Below are 22024 nucleotides of genomic sequence, written 5' to 3'. Positions count from 1 at the left end.
ACGACCAAAGAAAAGAAATAGAGAAAGTATGCTCATTGACATGAGGATTGGATGGAGGGAGATGATGGGCATGAGGGCGTTGTAAAGTTCTTCTCTTGATAAAGGGATATATGGATAGCACTTTTATTTATCAAAAAGAAAGATTGTAAAAAGTGCAGGAAAAGCAAAAATACAAGTTGTATTTTAAGGATGTCAGTTAAAAGACAGTTTGATGACTGAGTAAAATATATAGATCTATAGATATATATAATTTTACAAGAAATACCTAAGTCATAATTTAAAATTACATAGGAGGAGAGGCATGGTTAGGATGTTTATGAAAATTGTTGAAAATTGAGGATCTTAACAATGCTTTTGCTTATGTGGGTTATATCTATCAATAGTTACCTTATTAGAATTTAAAACTGAAAAATTTTTAAAATAATTTTAAGACAGCAAAAAATAGGGGCCCCTGGGTGGCTCAGTCCGTTGAGTGTCTGACTCTTGATTTCCTCTCAGGTCATGATCTCATTATTTGAGGGATCGAGCCCTGTGTTGGGCTGTGTGCTGACAGCATGGAGCCTGCTTGGAATTCATTCATATTCTCTCTCCCTCCCTCCCTCTCCCTCTCTCCCTCCTTCCCTCCCTTCCCCTCCCTCCCTCTCCCTCTCCCTCCCTCCTTCTCCCTCTCCCTCCCTCCTTCTCCCTCTCCCTCCCTCCTTCTCCCTCTCCCTCCCTCCTTCTCCCTCTCCCTCCCTCCTTCTCCCTCTCCCTCCCTCCTTCTCCCTCTCCCTCCCTCCTTCTCCCTCTCCCTCCCTCCCTCTCCCTCTCTCCCTCCTTCCCTCCCTTCCCCTCCCTCCCTCTCCCTCTCCCTCCCTCCTTCTCCCTCTCCCTCCCTCCTTCTCCCTCTCCCTCCCTCCTTCTCCCTCTCCCTCCCTCCTTCTCCCTCTCCCTCCCTCCTTCTCCCTCTCCCTCCCTCCTTCTCCCTCTCCCTCCCTCCTTCTCCCTCTCCCTCCCTCCTTCTCCCTCTCCCTCCCTCCTTCTCCCTCTCCCTCCCTCCTTCTCCCTCTCCCTCCCTCCTTCTCCCTCTCCCTCCCTCCTTCTCCCTCTCCCTCCCTCCTTCTCCCTCTCCCTCCCTCCTTCTCCCTCTCCCTCCCTCCTTCTCCCTCTCCCTCCCTCCTTCTCCCTCTCCCTCCCTCCTTCTCCCTCTCCCTCCCTCCTTCTCCCTCTCCCTCCCTCCTTCTCCCTCTCCCTCCCTCCTTCTCCCTCTCCCTCCCTCCTTCTCCCTCTCTCTCCTCTCCCTCTCTCTCTCTCTCCCTCTCTCTCTCCCTCCCTCTCTCCCTCCCTCTCTCTCTCCCTCTCTCTCTCCCTCTCTCTCTCTCTCTCCCTCTCTCTCTCTCTCTCCCCCTCTCTCTCTCTCCCTCTCTCTCTCTCTCTCTCCCTCTCTCTCTCTCTCCCTCTCCCCCCCCCAACTCTCACCAGGTGGTTGCGTGCACTCTCTCTCTCTCTTAAATACTCTTTAAAAAACCTAAAACAGCCATAAAATAACCCTTGTATGTTATTAATAACATACAAGTATTTTTGTGAAAAATAACTATTTTACTAAACAAAAGAATTTAGTGAGAAGAGTAATTGTCTTATGCACTTTTGCATATCTCATTAATGTCTGGTCTAATAGAACATACTTAGGTTCTGGTTTCTGCTTCTGCATTTACTGTGTTGCAGTATGTTGTTTTGATTGAGTTACATGGGGAGAATCCTAGGACCTTGAGGATCTTTTGAAAGTATCTGGAGGAACCCTTGGGCCCTGAGACCACACTTTGAGAACTGCGTTTTCCATACAAGTTTCTTTGCTTATTATCTACCTTCCCCCGCCATTTGTGTCTTCCACATTGATGACAGTATTATCTCATTGTCCTGTATTTCCTCCCGTGTTCCAGTTTTGTTTTTGCCATTTTCTACCTTACATTGTTTTCCAGTTTAAGGCTGATCTCCAAGACTGATGATTCTAGTCTCTATGACTATCTCTTCTCTAAAATCTGTTGGCAAATACACAGTTCCACATGATTCATACGTTAGTGTTTTAAGTTTTCTTGTGTATTTTCTCTCTCCAGTTACATTATAGAGCTCCTTTGAAGTAGGGACTCTAAAAATTAACAAGATAAGAGTTTGTCCTTATGCACAATGTTCAGTACAAGATAATAATTATTGGTTGATAGGAAGTGACACTTTCCATGAAAGTGCAGATAGATCATAAATTCTCTTTTGGCTTTAAATAGTTTATTGGGAAATTATAGTATCTTACCCGTTACTTGATACATGGTAGTATTTTTGGTATTCCAAGTAATGTTTTTTTACTTTATTTTTTAAATTTAACTTAATTAAAAAAATTTTTGATTTTTTTTTTTTTTTTAACGTTTGAGAGAGCGCAAGCTGGGGAGGGCAGAGAGAGGGAGACACAGAACCTGAAGCAGGCTCTAGGCTCTGAGCTGTCAGCACAGAGCCCAACACGGGGCTCAAACTCAACGAACCGTGAGATCATGTCCAGAGCCAAAGTTGACGCTTAACCGACTGAGCCATCCAGACACTCCCAAAAAAATTTTTTTTAAGTTTATTTTGAGAGAAAACCAGAAGGGGAGGGACAGAGAAGGAGAGAGAGAGAATTCCAAGCAGTGTAGGCACTGTCAGCACAGAGCCCTACGTGGGGCTCAAACTCAAGAATCCTGAGAACTTGACCTGAGCGAAAATCAAGAGTTGGATGCTTAACCAGCTAAACCACCCAGGCACCCTGCAAGTAATGTTTTTTTTAAATAGATCTTCAGTTCACACTTGTTGATCTTTAAAGTCATTTATTGATTAATTTATTTTCTTACCATTTCAGAAAAAAGCCAAAGGACAAGAGCTCTTTGATCAGATAATGTACCACTTGGACCTTATTGAAAGTGACTATTTTGGACTGAGATTTATGGATTCTGCACAAGTAGCAGTGAGTAGCTGTTTTTTTTGGAAATTCCAGTATGGGAGCAGAAATGGAAAATTTCAGGTGATGTGCTAAGTGCTACCAGGCTACATATTCATATGTCATTCTCTTTTTCTTGTAATTTTCTTGTTCAAAAAAAAAAAAAAATGAGTTCTGGTCGTAGCCCATATTACTAGAGCATAATCTTTGCAGATGAGGGTAAGAAATCTGTCTTTTCAGTAACCACTGGGCTGGTTGTTGGGGGTACTAGAGTTTGAGAACCACCGTGCAATGGAAAGGGTGATAGAATGGGAGTATTGTGGGTTCTTGGGTAAGTGATGGAAGTTACTGATTTGCAAATTAAGGTGAATAGAGTAAGTTATCTTCAAGATCCCTTTCTGATCTGTGATTCTGTATCTATAAATGTTCTTTGACATGTGCATTTTATTATTACCGGGTTTTTTTGAGTGAGTGAGAGAGAGAGAGGAAGAGAAGACGAGCTGGGAAGGGGCAGAGAGAGGGAGAGAGAGAATCTTAAGCAACTCCATGCCCAGCGCGGAGCCCGATGTGGGGCTCGAACTCATGATCATGAGATCATGACCTGAGCTGAAATCAAGAGTTGGATGCTTAGCTGACTGAGCCACCCAGGTGATCCTGACCTGTGCATTTTATTATTAAAAAAAATTTTTTTTAATGTTTATTTATTTTTGAGAAAAAGACAGATTTATGTAAATTTATTTATTAAACTTTTTATTTTGTTATTTTTTTTTAATGTTTATTCATTTTTGAGAGAGAGAGAGAGCATGAGTGGAGGAGGGGCAGAGACAGAGAGGGAGAAACAGAATCTGAAGCAGGCTCCAGGCTCTGAGATGTCAGCACAAAGGCCAATGCGGGGCTCTAACTCATGAGCCATGAGATCATGACCTGAGCCAAGTTGGTTGCTTAACCCACTGAGCCACCCAGGTGTCCCCTGACCTGTACATTTTAGATGAGAGAACAGCATATGTAATAGGGTAGGAAGTTGGAGGCTTTTCAAAGATCTGAGTACTATTGGGATTTGACTGGAGGGTATTTGAGAGAAAGTAAGTAGTAGATGGTAAGATTGTAAGGGGGGTTAGTGGCTATATCATCCAAAGTGAATACCAAAACTATTAAATAATAAATAGGCAGTATTTATTCTCTAATAATTGGCATTAGGGGTTTTTCAAGCCAGGAGGTTATATTTTGCTTCAGAAAGCATTATATAGAAATATTGAGTAGGATTATTTGGAATGGGCAGAGATTGAAGTCAGGAGTCATTGCAAACACTGGGGATAAAAGTAACTTTAAGGCCTGGAATAGGACATTCATAGTAGCAAGGAGAGGGAGGGAGTAGAGATAAGGATATCAAAACATTAAGCCTTGTTTTCTGGAAGTCTGTGATGGAGGGGGATGTGTGTGTATGTGCTTAGTGACGCATTAATTGTCATGTCTAGGACTCATAGGAACAATATATAAGACATCTCAAGTTCTTTTTGGAGTGGGACATTCATTCATTTGGTGTGATTAATAAATTAACTAGAATACCTCTATAAGATGCTGTTAAAAACTCTTTCGGAGATGGCTTATCCGTAGTTGGCTTTATAGAGTATCTTGGCTAAATTTACAGCTGTTAATAATGTTAGCTGTAATTTTTTTCTCTGATTTCCCTACTCCTAGTCTCCCTTCCTGGGTTAAAAGAAGTTAAGCATGAGCATTTAGCAACAGACTATTGGTTAGGTAAATTTTGGCACACTTGTACAGTGGAATACTCTGCAGCTCATTAAAAAATCGTGATTTTCTTTTGGGGCGCCTGAGTGACTCAGTCGGTTAAGCATCCAACTTTGGCTCAGGTTATGATCTCACAGTCCATGAGTTCGAGCCCCACGTCAGGCTCTGTGCTGACAGCTCAGAGCCTGGAGCCTGTTTCCGATTCTGTGTCTCCCTCTGTCTGACCCTCCCCCATTCATGCTCTGTCTCTCTCTGTCTCAAAAATAAATAAAGGTTAAAAAAAAATTTTTTTTTTAAAAATCGTGATTTTTTTAAGTATACTAATTGGCATAAAATGATGTCAAGAAGAGAATTACAAAACAGTATGAGTTTTTCAATTTTAAAATGGACATATGCACACATATACATGAAAAAATTTGCAAAACTCTTTTCTGTAGTTTTAGTGTTCTTATCTCTGGATGGAATTTGTGTGAGAGGTGTTTTATTTTTCTTCTTAATGTTGTTTCTCTTTGATTAGACTAAATCCATCAAGGGCAGGGAATGAGTGTAACCTCTGTTGCTCGGCATGTAGCAGACACACAAACCATTTATTGAATTAAATTCTGGTGCACTGCTTAGTTTGATATAAAGGCTTTGTTGACTCTTGGGTTTAATATCATTCACTAGTCATCTTTCAAATAATAGAATTACAGTCTTGCAAGCAATGAAAAAATAAATGATGTTAGGGATAAATAATTCGTAGCATTCTGTTTTTTGAGGGGTTGTAGAAGAAGAGGTCGAAATATGCTAACATTAAGTTTCAAGTACCTTCTTTCCTTAAGATCTACAAATACAGTAGTCTCTCCTTATCTGTGGTTTCGCTTTCCATGGTTTCATTTACCCGTGTTCAACCCCAGTTTGGAAGCAGATGATCCTCCTTCTGACATATTGTCAGAAGGTCACTGGTAGCCCAGCGCTACATCACAATGCTTACAACATTCACCTCACTTCATCTCATCATGTAGGCATTTTATCATCTCACAGCATCACACAAAAAAAGATGAATACAGTATAAGATATTGTGAGAGAGAGAGAGACCACATTCACAGAACTTTTATTATGGTATATTATAATTGTTCTATTTTATTATTGTTATTAATACCTTATTGTGCCTAATTCATACATTTAGTTTTATTATAGGTATGTATGTGTAGGAAAACATAGCATATGTTGGGTTCGGTAGTTAGTCTGTGTGGTTTCAGACATCCACTGGAGGTCTTGGAATGTATCTCCCACAGATAAGGGGGACTGTTGTCATTGGGGAAAGAAATAGACATTTCTTCCTATTCTAAGAAGTGGCCATTGCTAAGCTGTATTCTTTGCTCGTTGTTAATATCAATAATCACTGAATTGCTAGATCCATTACTGTTTCTTCCCTCATTTGACACACGTATTGTGCCTTTCTTCTGGTTCTAACAAGTTTTTGGTAAAGCCAGCATTAGAACTTTTTTCCCCCCCAGCTTTTAAAGTTTTATTTATTTAAGGGGTGCCTGGGTGGCTTACTTGGTAAAGCATTTGACTCTCGATTTTGGCTCAGGTCATGATCCTGTGGTTTGTGAGATTGAGGCCTGTATTGGGCTCTACAGTGATGACGCGTATCCTGCTGCTGATTCTCTCTCTTCCTTTCTTTGCCCCTCCCCTGTTGCACATGCTCTCTTTCTGTCTCTCAAAATAGACTTTAAAAAAAAAAAATGAAGTTTTATTTAAATCATCTGTACACCCCACATGGGGCTTGAACTCATGACCTTATGATCAAGAATCGCACGCACCCCTAACTGAGCCAGGCAGGTGCCCCAGAACTTTTAATCTGTGCTCTTTTTAGTTCTGGTTTATCCTTCCCAATGCCCAGAAATCTAGGCATTAAAATTAAAGTTAAGTAAGATTTATTTTTAGTTTCTGTTTTTGCTGTCACTAGAATACTCTGGAGTTGAACTAGAAGGACAGTAGCTGGTAGATGCAAGCTATTCAAAATGAGCTTTAGATAAACCTTTAATTATTCTTAAACTGCTAACTCATGATTCTACAATTTTATGACATCAGTAAATAGAGAAGACTTTCTGGTATTTGTCACATGACCAGATTTAACCCCAGAATGAAACAAAATTGATACCTTGCAAACAGTTCAGTTTGTTGGTGAAGATAGTGAACTTGATAGATCAAGTGGACTTTTTGGCCAGGATCATCTGTGTAAATTAAGTTAGTCCTATGATTTTCACATCTGTTTGTCAAATTTAGTGTGTAGACCTAAATGTAGAATCCAAAGAAGGTTGAGGCAGGGTAAAAAAAAATAAAATGACTGAGGGCCCTAATACCAAAACCAGATCCAGACACTACGAAAAAAAGGACTACAGGGCAATAGCTCTGGTGAACAAAGATATAAAAATCCTCAACAAATATTAGCATATTAATATGTATTAATATGTAAATATATGTATGTATATAATATACATATAATACATATGTACGTACTGAACTGAATCAAGAGTTGAACACTGGGACTGAGCTACCCAGGTGCCCCTATTTCTTTTAATTAAGTTTTTTTTTAAATTTTAAACATTTAAAAAAATATATATCAATAACATTTTTATAGAACCAGAACAAATAATCCTAAAATTTGTTTGGAACCACAAAAAACCCCAAATGGCTAAAACAGTCTTAAAAAGGAAAAACAAAATTGGAAGTACCACGCTTCTAGATTTCAAGTACATTACAAAGTTGTAGTAATCATAACAGTATGGTATTGGCACAAAAGTAGACACATAGATCAATGGAACGGGATAGAAAGCCCAGAAACAAGCCCACAAATATGGTCAATTAGTCTTTCACAGAAGAGTCAAGAATATGCATTGGGAAAAAGACAGTCTCTTTGACAAATGGTGTTGGGAAAACTGGACAGCTACATGCAAAAGAATGAAGCTGGTCTGCTTTCTTCTACCATACACAAAAATGAACTCAAAATGGATTAAAGACCTAATGTGAGACCTGAAACCATAAAAATCCTGGAAAAGAGCACAGGCAGTAATTTTTCTGACATCAGCTGTAGCAGCACTTTTTTAGATATGTTTCCATAAACAGGGGAAATAAAAATAAACTATTGGGACTACATCAGAATAAAAAGCTTCTGCATAGCAAAGGAAATAATCAACAAAACGAAACACAGCCTACGAATGGGAGAATATATTTTCAAGTGACATACCTGATAAAGGCTTAATATCCAAAATATATAAAGAACTTACACATCTCAAAACTTAAAAAAACAAATTATCCAATTTAAAAAAATGGACAGAAAACATGAACAGACATTTCTGTAAAGAAGACATTCAGATAGCCCACAGACACATGAAAAGATGCCAACATCACTCATCAGGGAAATGCAAATCAAGACTGCAATGAGATATCACCTCACATCTGTCAGAATGGCTAAAATCAAAAACACAAGGAACAACAAGTGTTGGTGAAGATGTTGAGAAAAAGAAACACTTGTGCACTGCTGGTGGCATTGCAAACTGGTGCAGCCATCGTGGAAAACGGTAAAGAGGTTCCTCAAAAGAGTGATCCAGTAATTACACTTTTGGTTATTTACCCACAGAATACAAAAACACTAATTCAAAAGGATACATACACCTCTGTGTTTATTGCAACATTATTTACAATATTCAAATTATGCAAGCAGCCCAAGTGTCCATCAATAGATTTAATAATATAAATGGAATATTATTCTGCCATTTACAACAACTTAGATGAACTAGAAAATATAATGCTAAGCTAAATAAGTCAGAGAATGACAAATACCATATGATTTCATTCAAATGTGGAACAAATGAGCAAAGAAAAAAAAAAAGACAAACCAAGAAACAGACTCTTAATTATAGAGAACAAACTGATAGTTACCAGAGGAGAGGTGGGTGGGTGAAATAGGTGATAGGGATTAATGAGAGCACTTATCACAATGAGCACTAAGTAATGTATAGAATTTTTGAATCACTGTATTGTACACCTCAAACTTAACACCGTATGTTAATGCTCCTGGAATTAAATTAAAAACCTTGAAAAAATGATCAAGGAATTACATGTTACATTTTAATCTTGAATATATTGTATGCTTATATATGTAAAGTTAGTGTGTTAAAGTTTAGTTTATTGGTCATTTCACGTTAGTCTAAAATATGTATGGCTGGAATTATTCATCCATCATGGAGATAACCAAAGTTATATGATGAAGCCGTAGTTTACTTTTTTTTTTCCTATGTACACGTATGAATTTGCTGTTGTTAACTTTTGCTTATACCAGCTCATTTTGTATTAATATATAAATATTTGATTTGTAGCTGAAATAATGGCATACTTACAGAAAAGTTGCAAGAACAGTGTAAATAACTATTTCTGTGGAACCATTTGAGAAAGAGCTGTAGATGTCTCATCACCCCTGAATTCTTTAGTGTATGTTTCCTACATACACTATATTATGTATATTATACATACATAATATTATACATATATTATGCATAACTCAGTATGACCATCAAAACTAGGAAGTTGACATTGTGACATTACCACCATCTAATCCACAGACTCCATTCAAATTTTGCCACTTGTCTCTACAGTGTCCTTTATAGCCAAAGGGTCTAGTTCGGTCAGATTCATGTTTTACATTCAGTTGTCAAATTTCTTTAGTTGCCTTCATCTTGGAATGCTGTGGTTCTTCATTCTTTCCTTAACTTCTATACTTTTGAAGATACAGGCCAGTTGTCTTACAAGCTCTCAGTTTGGGTTTGTCTGAAGTTTCCTCATGAACTAGATTAATCTTAGACACTTTGACAGAAAAATAAATGAAGTGATGCTGTGTTCTTATTCTATCAAGTAACATTTAATTTCATTTTGTCTCATTACAGGTCTCATATTCACTTTGATCCCTTGATTAAGGTGGTGTCTGCCAGGCGTCTCCATTATATTCTTTTTCTCTTTGTAATAAGCTTGCTTGCTTGCTTATTTATTTATTTATTTATTTATTTATTTGGTGCCCCCCCCCCCCCCGAAAAAGACCACTTTCTCATCAAACTTTCTGTTTATTTATGAACTAATGGATTCTTGTCTTAACCGGTGTGTTATCATTTGTAACTACTATTTCTTTTGATGCTCAAAGTTTCCCAAGTGTGGGTGGTGGGAACTGCTTCAAGATGGTTTCTGTGTTCTTTTAACACGCACCATCATTCTTTGGGTATTACCTTAATTTCTGGCCCAAGAATACGTTCCATGTTCATGTTGTATTTCCCTGCTCTAACCCTGGAATTTGCTAGTTCTCCAGTTGGCTTTGTGGTCAGACTTAGGGAATGTATGTTTACGTTTATTTCTGTAATCTTATATATAAATTGACACATTCAGTGCCACAAGGCTGATTGTAGTTTTTTTCCTTTCCCATATTTGCAGTTCTCTTCTACAGAAACCAGGCTTTGATTGTCATCAGGATGTTTACTTGAGTGATAACTCACTCTGGATGGAATCAATCTCTAACCTCTCCCTGTACAGATTCTGGCATTACTCTGACCACCTAATTACTTCTGGACTGAATTATTTGGGAAGAGGAAGCTTTTTATGTTCCAATTACCTTATAAATGCAGAGTAGTATATGAAGCACTTCTTTGGAAATAGTGTTGAAGAATGATTTTCCTAGAGGTATGGTTTAGAGTAGGAGGATTAGAGGGAAGAAAGAAGGCATGCTTGAGTAAAATATAGTAGGTTTTACTTGAGGTGGCCACATAACTTTTGCCTAAAGTAGGCCACATTTAAAACATTGAGATGTAATTTACAAATCATAAAACTCACTTGTGGTTTTTAGTATATTCACAGAGTTGTGCAGCCATCACATCACTATCTAATTCCAGAACATTTTCATTGCAAAAGAAACCCTACTTACATTAATGGTCTCTTCCCATTTCCCCTCTCCCACAGCCTCTGGCAAACACTAATCGTTCTGTGTGTATGGATGTACCTATTTTGAAAATTTCATGTAAATAGAATTACATAATATATAGCCTTTTGAGTCTGGGAATGTGCTTAAGCATAATATTTTCAAGGTTTGTATTGTGGCATCTCCCCATACATGATCCTTATGGTTGAGTAATATTCTGTTGTATGGATATGCTACATTTTGTTTACTCAATTCATTGATGGACATTTGGGTTCATTCGTTTTTGGCTCTTAGGAATAGTGCTGCTATTAACATTGTGTACGAATTTTTGCATGAGTATAATTTTCAGTTTCTTGGGTATGTATCTAGGAGTGAATTTGCTGGGGCATAAGGTAACTGTTTAACTTTTTGAGGAACTGCCAAACTGTTTTCCATAATGACTGTAGTATTCCACATTCTTTCCAGTAATGTATGGGGGGTTCTGATTTCTCTGTGTCCTCACAAACACATTATTTCTTTCCTTTTTAATGTTTGTTTATTTTGAGAGAGAGTGCCAGTACCAGTGGGGAAGAGGGAGAGAGAGAATACCACGCAGGCTCCATGCTGTCAGCGCACAGTCCAACACGGGGCTCGATCCTGCAGACTGTGCGATCATGATGAGCCGAAATCAAGACTTGGGTGCTTAACTGAGCTACTCAGGCGCCCCCACAGTATTTCTTTTTTGATTCTAGCTATCCTAGTTGATATGAAGTGGTCCTATGTTGTTTTTGACTTGAACTTCCCTAAAGCCTAGTGATGTTAAGTATCTTTTCATGTGCTTTTTTGGCTGTTTCTGTATCTTCTTTGGAAAAATGTCTATTCAGATCCTTTGCACATTTTAAAATTGGGTTGTTTCTTTGTTGAGTTGTAAGAGTTCATATATTTTTTTCAGTAGTAGACATTTTTCAGATCTGTGATTTGCAAATATTTTTCCCCATTTTGTAGATTTTCTTTTTACTTTCTTGATAGTGTCCTTTGCACATAATTTTTTAATTTTGATGAAGTCTAATTTATTTGCTTTTTTTTAATGCTTTTGGTCATATCTGCAAAACTGCTGCCTATTTTGTTTTTTTCTTTATCTTTTGGAGTTAATTTTTGTATGTATTGTAAGGTAGGGGGCTAACTTCATTCTTTTGCATGTGGATATCCAGTAGTCCTAGCACTATTTATTGAAAAGGTTATTCTTTCTCTATTGAATGATCTTGGCTTATTGAAAATCAGTTAGCCAGTTATATGAGTTTATTTCTGGCTTCTGGCTTCTTTCTTCTGTTCCATTCACCTGTCCATATGTTGATCCTTATGCCAGCACTACATTGTCTTGATTACTGTAATTTTTTGCTAAGTTTGAAATTGGAGTTTAAGTGTGAATCCTTCAATTTTGTTCTTCTGTTTCAAGATTGTTTTGGCTGTTTGGGGTCACCTGTATTTCCATATACATTTTAGGATTAGCTTGTTCATTTCTAGGGGAAAAAAAGGCAATTGGAAGTTTGATCAGGATTGCACTGAGTCTATCCTTTTGCTATCATTATAATGTTAAATCTTATCCATGAATATGGATTGTCTTTCCATGTACTGGATCTTTACATCTCTTAAATTTTTTTTTTTTCAACGTTTATCTGTTTTTGGGACAGAGAGAGACAGAGCACGAACGGGGGAGGGGCAGAGAGAGAGAGGGAGACACAGAATCGGAAACAGGCTCCAGGCTCTGAGCCATCAGCCCAGAGCCCGACGCGGGGCTCGAACTCCCGGACCGCAAGATCGTGACCTGGCTGAAGTCAGACGCTTAACCGACTGCGCCACCCAGGCGCCCCTCTTTACATCTCTTAAAACAGTGTTTTATAGTTTCACTTTACATGTCTTTTACTTCCTTGGTTTTGTTCTTAAGCATTTTATTCCTTTAATGCTATTGTATACATAGTTTTCTTTTTTTTTTCTTTTTAAAAAAATTTTTAAGTTTATTTTGAGAGAGACAGAGACAGTGTGAGCTGGGGAGGGGCTGAGAGAGAGGGAGACAGAGAATCCCAAGCAGGCTCTGCACTGGCAGTATAGAGCCCGACACAGGGCCCGATCCCACAAACTGTGAGATCATGACTTGAGCTGAAACCAAGAGTTGGACGCTTAACTGACTAGGCCAGCCAGGTTCCCCTACATAGTTGTTTTCTTAATATCATCTTCTCATTGTTTATTGCTAGTATGTAGGAATATAGTTGGGTTTTGTATACTTATCCTGTATCCTGCATCCTTGGTAAACTTCTTTATTAGTTTTAACGTGTTTTATGAAAAAGAACATGTCATCTGCAAAAAGAGATAGTGTGACTTCTTCCTTTCTGATCTGAATGCCTTTTTAAAAAAAATTTTATTTAGATTCCAGTATAGTTAACATACAGTGTTATATTAGTTTCAGGTGTACAATATAGTGATTCAGCAATTCTATATATTATTCAGTGCTCTTGTATTTTCATTATCTTTTTACTTTTTAAAGTAAGCTCTACATCTAGTATGGAGCTTGAACTCAAGACCCCAAGATCAAGAATCACATTCTCCACCAACTGAGCCAGCCGGGCATCCCCTAATCTGAATGCCTTTTATTTATTTATTTTCTCTTTCTTGCTTAAGTGCCCTGGTTAGAACCGTTAGTAATATGTTGAATAGAAGTGGTGACAGCAGACATTATTGTCTTGTCCCTGATCTTAGGGGGAGAGTGATCAGTCTCTCACCATCAAGTATGCTACTTGTGAGATTTCTATAGATGCCCTTTATCACGTTAAGGAAGGTGTCTTTTATTTCTATTTTGTTCATTGTTTTTATCAAAAATGGTGTTGGGTTCTGTCAAATGCTTTTTCTGCATCTATTGACAGAGTCATATGGTTTCTCTCTTGTATTCTGTTTATATGTTGTATTATGTTGATAGTTTTTTTGTTTATGGGTGGTGTGTTGGACCAGTCTTGCTTTTCTGGGACAAATCCCACTTGGTCATAATGTATAAGCCTTTTATATGTTGCTTGATTTGATTTGTTAGTATTTTGTTGAATATTTTGGTGCGTATATTTGTAAGGAATATTGGTCTATAGTTTTGTGGGTTTTTTCCCTTTGATATCTTTGTCTTGTTTGGTGGGAACAGTACTAGCCTCAGAGAATGAGTTGGAAAGTCTTCCCTCCTATTTCTGGGAAGGTCTTATGAAGGGTTGGTGTTAACTCTTCTTTTAGCATTTGGTAGAATTCACCAGCAAAGCTGTCTTGGTCCTGGGCTTTTCTTTGTGGGAAGTTTTTTGATTATTGACTAATCTCTTTATTTGTTATAGGTGTATTCAGATTTGCTATTTGTTTCTTGAGGCAGTTTTTAAATCAAGCCACTTTATTTTTTTAAAGCTTATTTATTTATTTTGAGAGAGAGAGTGCATGGGCACACGTGAGCCAGGGAGAGGCAGAGGAAGGGGTGGAAAGAGGGAATCCCAAGCAGGCTCCACACTGTCATTTCAGAGCCTGATGCACAGGGGCTTGAACCCACAAACCATGAGATCATGACCTGAGCCGAAACCAAGAGTTGGATGCTTAACCGACTGAGCCACCCATGCACCCATAAACCAAGCCATTGTGGAGAGCTTTGGGGGACTTACTGGATGAGGGGTTGAGATAGTATGTGTAAACCAGTTTTATTCTGGCATCCTAGGATTTATAGTTACTCTTGTTTTTGTTGACGGCAGAATATCGCCCATCCTCTATTTTCACATCTAAACTTAATTTAGTGTCCTTTTACATAGTCCAGAGATGATCTGAAGCTTTGAATTATAATGATGAAATCTCTAGCTGCTTTACATAGAAAAATGTGCATGTATATATATTATATTTTGTGTACATATAAAGGTAATTAAGGTATTCCTGAACCCCATCTATGGACTTTTATTTAGTAACCTTTTCTTTCACAAATAATCTGTAGTTTAAAGGAAATCTGATAATGGTATTAATTTGCATGTGTTTTCTTAAAGTCTTTATGATAATCATTAGTGTTTTTGAAAATCTATAATCTCTTCTATATTATCGATGACTCCACAGATTTTTGTGGTACTATTTATTGATAAAGGATCAGGGTCATAAAAATAACAGGATGTGTGAAAAGTTGCCGAATGACAGCAGAACTCCCAATGTTATGGTTTAAATAAATGATGTTATGGGGTAGTTTTCTTGTACAATAGAATATTCCAGTGTGGAAATAATATATCTTAAACCAGGCAAGAAGGAATTCTTCTGATATTAAGTGGTTTTAGGTTGGTGCAGTAAGACTTGGCAAAATAGTTGAGGAATTAACTGTACCAATTTGCCAGAGAGCATGTATGATTTATTTTGAAGAAACAGTTTTCAGTCTTAAAATCAAATGTCTACTGAGATCAAACAGGAGAACAAAAAAAGAAGGGAAGCAAGTTGGAGTATATCTTAAAAGACACAGGAGTGTTGTGTACTTTTAAGAACTATGTTTTTTCTCATTTTTTTCCCCCTGAATCATGCTGCATGCTTGATATATTTTCATTTCCCATTAAAAATTTTTATTTAAGATTTTTTGGGTTTGTTTTATTTGTTTTTTTGATATTTATCCATTCTTGAGAGAGAATGTGAATTTATCCATTCTTGAGAGAGAGAGAATGTGAGCAGGATAGGGGCAGACACACACACACACACACGCACGCACACGCACACACTCTCTCTGTCTCTCATTCTCTCTCTCTCTCTCTCTCTCTCAATCTGAAGCAGTCTCCAGGCTCTGAGCTGTCAGCCCGGACCCGATGCAGGGCTCAAACTCAAGAACCAAACTGTGAGATCATGACCTGAGCTGAAGTCAGATGCTTAACTGACTGAACCACCCAGGCGCCCTTCAAGCTTCATATTTAGAGCTTAGAATTTTAATTGGTCCATCAAGTTTTTAAAGAAGAACTAGTTACCTAGATTGTAGACAACTCTGTCATGTTTCAGAAAAGAGAAACAAAGGTAGCATTTCTCCTTTACTTGGAAAAGAAGGAAAAAGAACTTTAACAAGTCAGTAGTAATTATTTTTTTGCTTTTTAAAAATACTGATTTGATAGCTTGTATTGGTTCTATGTATATTGTTTAAACTTCCCTTATTCTCTGTGTAAAACTCTTTAATTATCAGCACACAGTATTTAGCAGTCTATTAAAAGTATAATTAATACATTATGATCAGGTGGAGTTTAATTTTCAGAAATGCAAGGACGATTCATTATCAGTTGATACAACTTGTCATATATGTTTTTTCATGCATTGTCTCCTGCCTTTGTTTTCACAGGATTATCCTTTCTTGCTCACTTGATATCAGGCTTGGCTATGTGATTTGCCTTTGGCAGCGGAGTCTGAGTTGATGTGATGTTTGCCAATTCTGAACAGTTTCACTAACCATTTATGCTGTTATTGCTTCGTCATAGACTTAAATGTATACTTAAATATACATTCAAAAAAAGATTGAAACTGAAATCTTTACCACAAAGAAAATAAAGTAACTTGATTAGTTGAAGTGTATGGCATTTAAAGACAACACTGAATGGAAATGGAGATGTTAGATCCAAAGCTGAAGGCTAGAAAACGCGTAATTGTCTAGTGGAACATAGAGTAAATGTTTTACAAGTGCACACCTGGAGGCTGCAACAGTCAATTACCTTGATAGCAAATCCAAGATCACTGAGTTAAGGGAAGAGGCAATTCTTATTCTAGTTTTAGAATTCAGCTTTCAGGTACTGTGGGCACAGTGTGTGAGATTTGTTTGTCTTGCTGACCCTCACTTATCTGAGGTTGTGCAGATAATAGGTCTAGAATTCTTATCAAGTGGTTTTTTTGGTGGCCTGTTAAGCCCCTTCTTTGTAGCCCCATAATACCTTGAATAAACCCAATGGACTTTGGCCTGTATAGAATTGACCTTCTGTCTATCTGTGTAGCTCCATCTAAGCTGTAGAAGGTGTACCTTTTTCCATTTCTAGGTGTTTAGTGGATGTGTGTTACAACCTGTATAGGCAGCATCTATAGAAAACAGACCTGGTGATTACTCAGTGGCTCTGCTTTTTTTTTTTTTTTTTTTTAATTTTTTAAAGTTTGTTTATTTTGAGAGAGATAGAGAACAGCTTGAGCAGGGGAGGGACAGAGAGAGGGAGAGAGAGAATCCCAAGCAGGCTCTGCATTGTCAGCACAGAGCCTGACGTGGGGCTCAAACTCACAAAACTGTGAGATCATGGCCTGACCTGAAACTGAGAGTCAGATGCTTAACTGAGCCATCTAGGGGCCCCAGTTCTGCTCTCTTTCTTTGCAGATATTTGATTATTTACATTGGCAACAATAACAACAACAACAACCCTAGATTAGTAGAGGAATGATAGAAACATTTCTTTTAAACACATGATGTTAATTTGCATATTATTGCCAGTGCTATTTATTTTTTTAATAGTTTTTTTTTTTTTAACGTTTATTTATTTTTGAGACAGAGAGAGACAGAGCACGAATCGGGGAGGGTCAGAGAGAGGGAGACACAGAATCTGAAATAGGCTCCAGGCTCCAAGCTGTCAGCACAGAGCCCGACGCGGGGCTCGAACTCACGGACCGCGAGATCGTGACCTGAGCCGAAGTCGGCCGCTTAACCAACTGAGCCACCCAGGCGCCCCTGCCAGTGCTATTTAATTTCATAATAGAAGTGCCAGCAATTATAGTTACAGAAGTTGTAAAGGCTGGAAAGGAGGAGGTAAAACTAACACTGTTGGCAGATGATTGGATTGGATATCAACTGAGAACTTAACACAAACAATAGGATTCAATAAAGTAGTGGGGAGTGAAAAATATATAGAAATAAGTAGCATATGTTAAATATATGCATATTGTAACATGCACATAGATACCCTTGTATTTGTTAAATAAGGAGGAACAGTAAAAAGTGTGTTTCCAAAATAGATTATGTACTCTGTCCCTGGAGAGTAAATATAAAACCTGCCTCACTCAACTTATATTCCCACTATGAGTTTACTTTTAAGAATTTTAAAAGAGCATACTAATAATACACAGGTGCAGTGGGAAATCTATTTTAATGCCTCATCTAAGTCTTCATTTGAAATGTGTTACAATGAATATAGATTAAATTGAAGTGTTTTCAGTTAGATTACAGCAGTGCAGTGTATTGGTTCTCCATTTTTATAGCATAGTTTTTAAACTTTTTGTTGTTTACAATGTTAAAATTTTCAAAGATGTAAAAGATCTGTATGCTGAAAACTATAGAAAACTTATGAAGGAAATTGAAGAAGACCCAAAGAAATGGAAAAACATTGCATGCTCATGGATTGAAAGAACAAATATTGTTAAAATGTCAATACTACCCAAAAATGTTAAAATTTCCTTTAAAACAACCCTTTAATTCAGAGCATAGGCCTCTACTCCTGAGAGGAGAAATATTTTCTGCAGATGTACTTGTTTTGAAAGATGGTTAACACATCTCTGTTTTCAACCCTTTGCTCTTTGAGCAAAAGTAGTAGGGCATTTCTTTAATAGAGCTGTGTAGGTGGTTAGAAGTCAGGAATCACTTATTTGAAAAGCTGTTTACAGACTGTTTGGCTGAAGGGCTGGGATGAGGGTGTGTACATGTTAGTGTTTTGGAAGCTCCCTAGGTGATTCTTGTTTGATTTGGTTATGTCTTTTGTGTTTGTGATTAAATATTATTTATGTTTTAAGATATACATAAGTAGATAATTTTTCTTTCATGCCCAGTTCAATAGGACGGAAAGAAATGTGGCTTCTCATATCCTTTGATGTCTACGTTTATCAACCAAACTTTAAAATTAGGAAATTAGGAGGGAGTTTGTTTGCTTTGTAAGGTATGATGGGGAAAGAGAACTCTATTAGTTTCACACTAAGCATCCAAGAATCTATATCTGCATGCTCTCACCTTTATCATCTAATGTAATTTAAACTCAACTCCTAAAGACCCTGATTGAAGGAAAATCCTATCAGTGCCTATCTCTGAGCTCTGAATTTTCCAGTCCCTGGGCTTGGAATGTGGAGGAGATGAAAGAAAACAGACTTGAGAATATGCAAGCATGAACTCAGACCTCAGACCTTCCCCCGAATAACGTCACCCAGAACTCCCCAGCTCCTAAATTTCACTTTAAAATGTGCTTGATGCATTATCTCAGTTTGGGTCATCCTAAGGGAGAGCAGACATATGTAGGTAAAGAAGGGACTAAAATATCTGTTTGGAAGAAAACTCTGATCCTTAATCTCACTGGGATGATTTTATATTTAATGTGCTTCTTAGAATAGTAGGGTACAAATTAAAGATTAAAGGTGAATTTTTGAGACTAGCCCTAGATGTTCTTAAACAGGAAGAAATTTAAGTTATAATGATCTAAGAAAGAAAGACTGTAGATTGATCTTGAAATATCACATGGTCTATCTTACATTAGTGTTTCTTTCTTTTACTCTTCAAAGTTCATTCTGTCAAAATTGATAGTCTGTTGGTTTTCAGTCCATTGTTAATGTTCTGTCTTTTTTTTTTTAACCAACACACATAAACAGTTGTTTTTTTTTGTTTTGTTTTGTTTTTTCCCCTTTTCCCCCTCCTTCCCTCTTTGAAGAAACTCTGGATGGGGTCAGAAACCAATAACATCTTGTTGTGGGCAGGGGCGGTGCATGTGGTGATAGAAATTGGGTATATGGGCTGGTGGGCTATTGTAGGAGGTGGAGGGACTATGGACCATATGCCTATTAATACTACCCCAAAATTAAGCCATATAAATATATTACTTATATAAAATATTAAAATAAGGGGTCCATGAGAGTTTTAAGTAGTATGTGCTCATTGTAGAATAAGTTTAAAATAGAGGAAAGCATAAAAAAGAAAAACTATCACCAGCAGTATCTGTCACTTAGAGATAACATTTTTACTGTTTTGTTTTAGATTATCTCAGTCCAAAAGAAAAGTGCATGTTTTTATATACAAACTTGTACATTTTGATAAAACACTTGTGTCTATCCTACACCTTTAAAAGGTGTAACCTACCTTTTAAAACTCAGCAGTATATTGTAAGTAATTTTCCAGATCCTTAAGTATTTGCTTTCCTTGTTTTTAATGGCTGCATCATGTTGTATCATACTGAAATACTTTAACCAGTTCACTGTTGTTGAATATACATATTGTCTTAACTTTCTCATATAATTGCTTATAAATAAATCTGCACACATCCATCACTATTTCTAGGCATAGAATTGTTGGGTCAAAGACAATTATTTTTAAAGCATTGTTAAATTGCCTCCTGGAAGAGTTGTGCTCATTTACGATCATGGTGTAGGAGTCTCCCTAACCATAGGCACATAAGACAACCCAGGTGACCAGCCAGACTACCTGTTAATTCATTGCAGTAGAGTAGATAAAACCTGAAGATAAGGCAACTCCCAGATTCATGTTGTGGGAAGAAGACAGTCTGGGGTATAAAAACTAATTTTATCTTTTACCCAGTATGTCATTGGCATCAGGCTCTAGTAGGTATTAGCATAATTAAGTTTCAGATTATTGGATATTGAGTTGCTGACATTGGCCATGATGGATGGACTTTTTTGCTGTACTAGGTTGAAGTCTTTTCTGCTAAAAGATTGAATTGTGTTCTGTCTACTGGCCGGCCTAAGATTCAGTTGGAGGGACGTATAAAACTGAAGAGTTGCTACATTGAAATATGCTTAAAATGGATATCCACCTGAATTCAGTAAAAGATGAAAGATGACTGGGTACCTGGCTGGCTCAATAGGTAGAACATGCAACTCTTGATCTCGGCTCCAGGTTGTGAGTTCGAGCACCACATTGGGTATAGAGAGTACTTAAAAAATAAAATCTTAAAGAAAGGATGAGAGATGGCTGACTAAGTAGCATACACACTTGGAATCTAGAGAAAATATTGCACAGTACTTAATTGCCTTTTGAACTGTTTACTGACCATCTTATTTCAATGTGCAGAGGTACTTTGCTTCCCCACTGGTAGCTTTGTGAATTTCACTTTTGGATCTTGGGGGAGAATGGAGAGAAGAGGCTAGGCAAATAATTGGCAAGAAAAGCAAACGGTTACAAGGCTGTTAACAATGCAGCCTTGTTTACCCACTTTGCCTGTCTGGGTTTCTGAAACTGGATTCCTTAGCTCTGTGAACTAGTTAGTACAAGAGCACTTCTTTCGTTTTTTGGGTGCTTGGAATTGTAAGCATGTTGGAGAGAACACAGGCTTGTATATCTTAGTTGGATGAGTGCATCCCGTCACTGTTAGGACATGGTGGTGTAAAGGGATTAATAGTGAGAAGTGAGCTGGGACTGGTTTATGTGTGGAAGCCTCTGGAATTGCTTCTTAAGTCTGTTTGTGTTACGGGCATTTCAGAGTGGGGAGGTTACAGAAATCAAAAGCCTATTACTTTTGAAACCAGAAATCTGCTAGTCACAGTTTTAACATTTTTTATTTATAAAGCAAAAGAACAAAAAAGACTACTTCATTTAATAGGTGGGGTTAGTTATGAGAAAGATCTAATTTTATTTTGCAGGCTCTTTCAAAGAGTACTACGTCTGAGTAGTATCTGTTTCGTAAAATTTAAAGACACTGTTATTTCCTCTCACTTTTGGTTGTGATCTGTTAATAAATATTACGTTTTTATTACAAGAATGAACCAGACACTGGAGTATGAGGATACTTTTCTTCTCATTTTAACAATTTTGAAAGAGTCATTTTATTTTGGAAACAGGAAAACTAAGGGCAGAATTTAAAATATCATCCTTGTTAACTGTGAGAGAGGAGAGGAAATGTTTTAAGAAGTAGTATATCTGGTCTTAGGTCTTTTTTTGCTTGTGTGTCATAAGCTTGCTGTAGATGTTGGGACAGATAATCCTCCCCCATTTTCATCCTCACTTTTGTTTTTCATGTTTCTTTCTGGTTATCAACAAAAACATGATGAAAATTAACTTTTAATAATTAAAATGTTGAGTTCTATCATCTGCATAACATCTGATTTTTTTTATTTTCAGCACTGGTTAGATGGTACAAAGAGCATCAAAAAGCAAGTAAAAAGTAAGTGTTGAAAAAATTGTGAACAAAAAGTAAATTATATATTAGAAGCTCTGATTCCTAATAAATCATGTTTCAGATGAATTTCTTAGCATCTCTACTTTAAAGATAATTTCAATTTGATATACTGACCTACCCCCTTAGTTCTAGAGGGTTAATAGTAATCTAGATTCAAGTGCTTTATAGTTTATTTCCTGGAGAAAGGCTTGCATCTTGCAAGGAGATTGAGTTCTCATGCGATGCTTAACTTTTATTTAGTAATTGTGTTGGAATTTTCCT

General features: G+C 37.3%; 1 protein-coding gene across 10 annotated transcripts in view; it reads left to right on the top strand.

Annotated features, from left to right (window-relative positions):
• EPB41L5 (erythrocyte membrane protein band 4.1 like 5) overlaps positions 1 to 22024 on the top strand; it is a 150715-nt gene that overhangs the window by 22839 nt on the left and 105852 nt on the right. For all 10 annotated transcript variants that reach the window (XM_045033643.1, XM_045033644.1, XM_045033641.1 and 7 more), the window contains exons 3-4: positions 2861 to 2965; positions 21706 to 21748. In XM_045033643.1, the coding sequence (XP_044889578.1) occupies positions 2861 to 2965; positions 21706 to 21748 (148 nt within the window). The remainder of the gene's footprint in view (positions 1 to 2860; positions 2966 to 21705; positions 21749 to 22024) is intronic.

Source organism: Felis catus, chromosome C1 (genome assembly GCF_018350175.1).
Source record: "Felis catus isolate Fca126 chromosome C1, F.catus_Fca126_mat1.0, whole genome shotgun sequence".
Classification (NCBI taxonomy): domain Eukaryota; kingdom Metazoa; phylum Chordata; class Mammalia; order Carnivora; family Felidae; genus Felis; species Felis catus.
The sequence above is the reverse complement of the archived record's forward strand: the minus strand, read 5'-3'. Positions and strand labels throughout refer to the sequence as shown.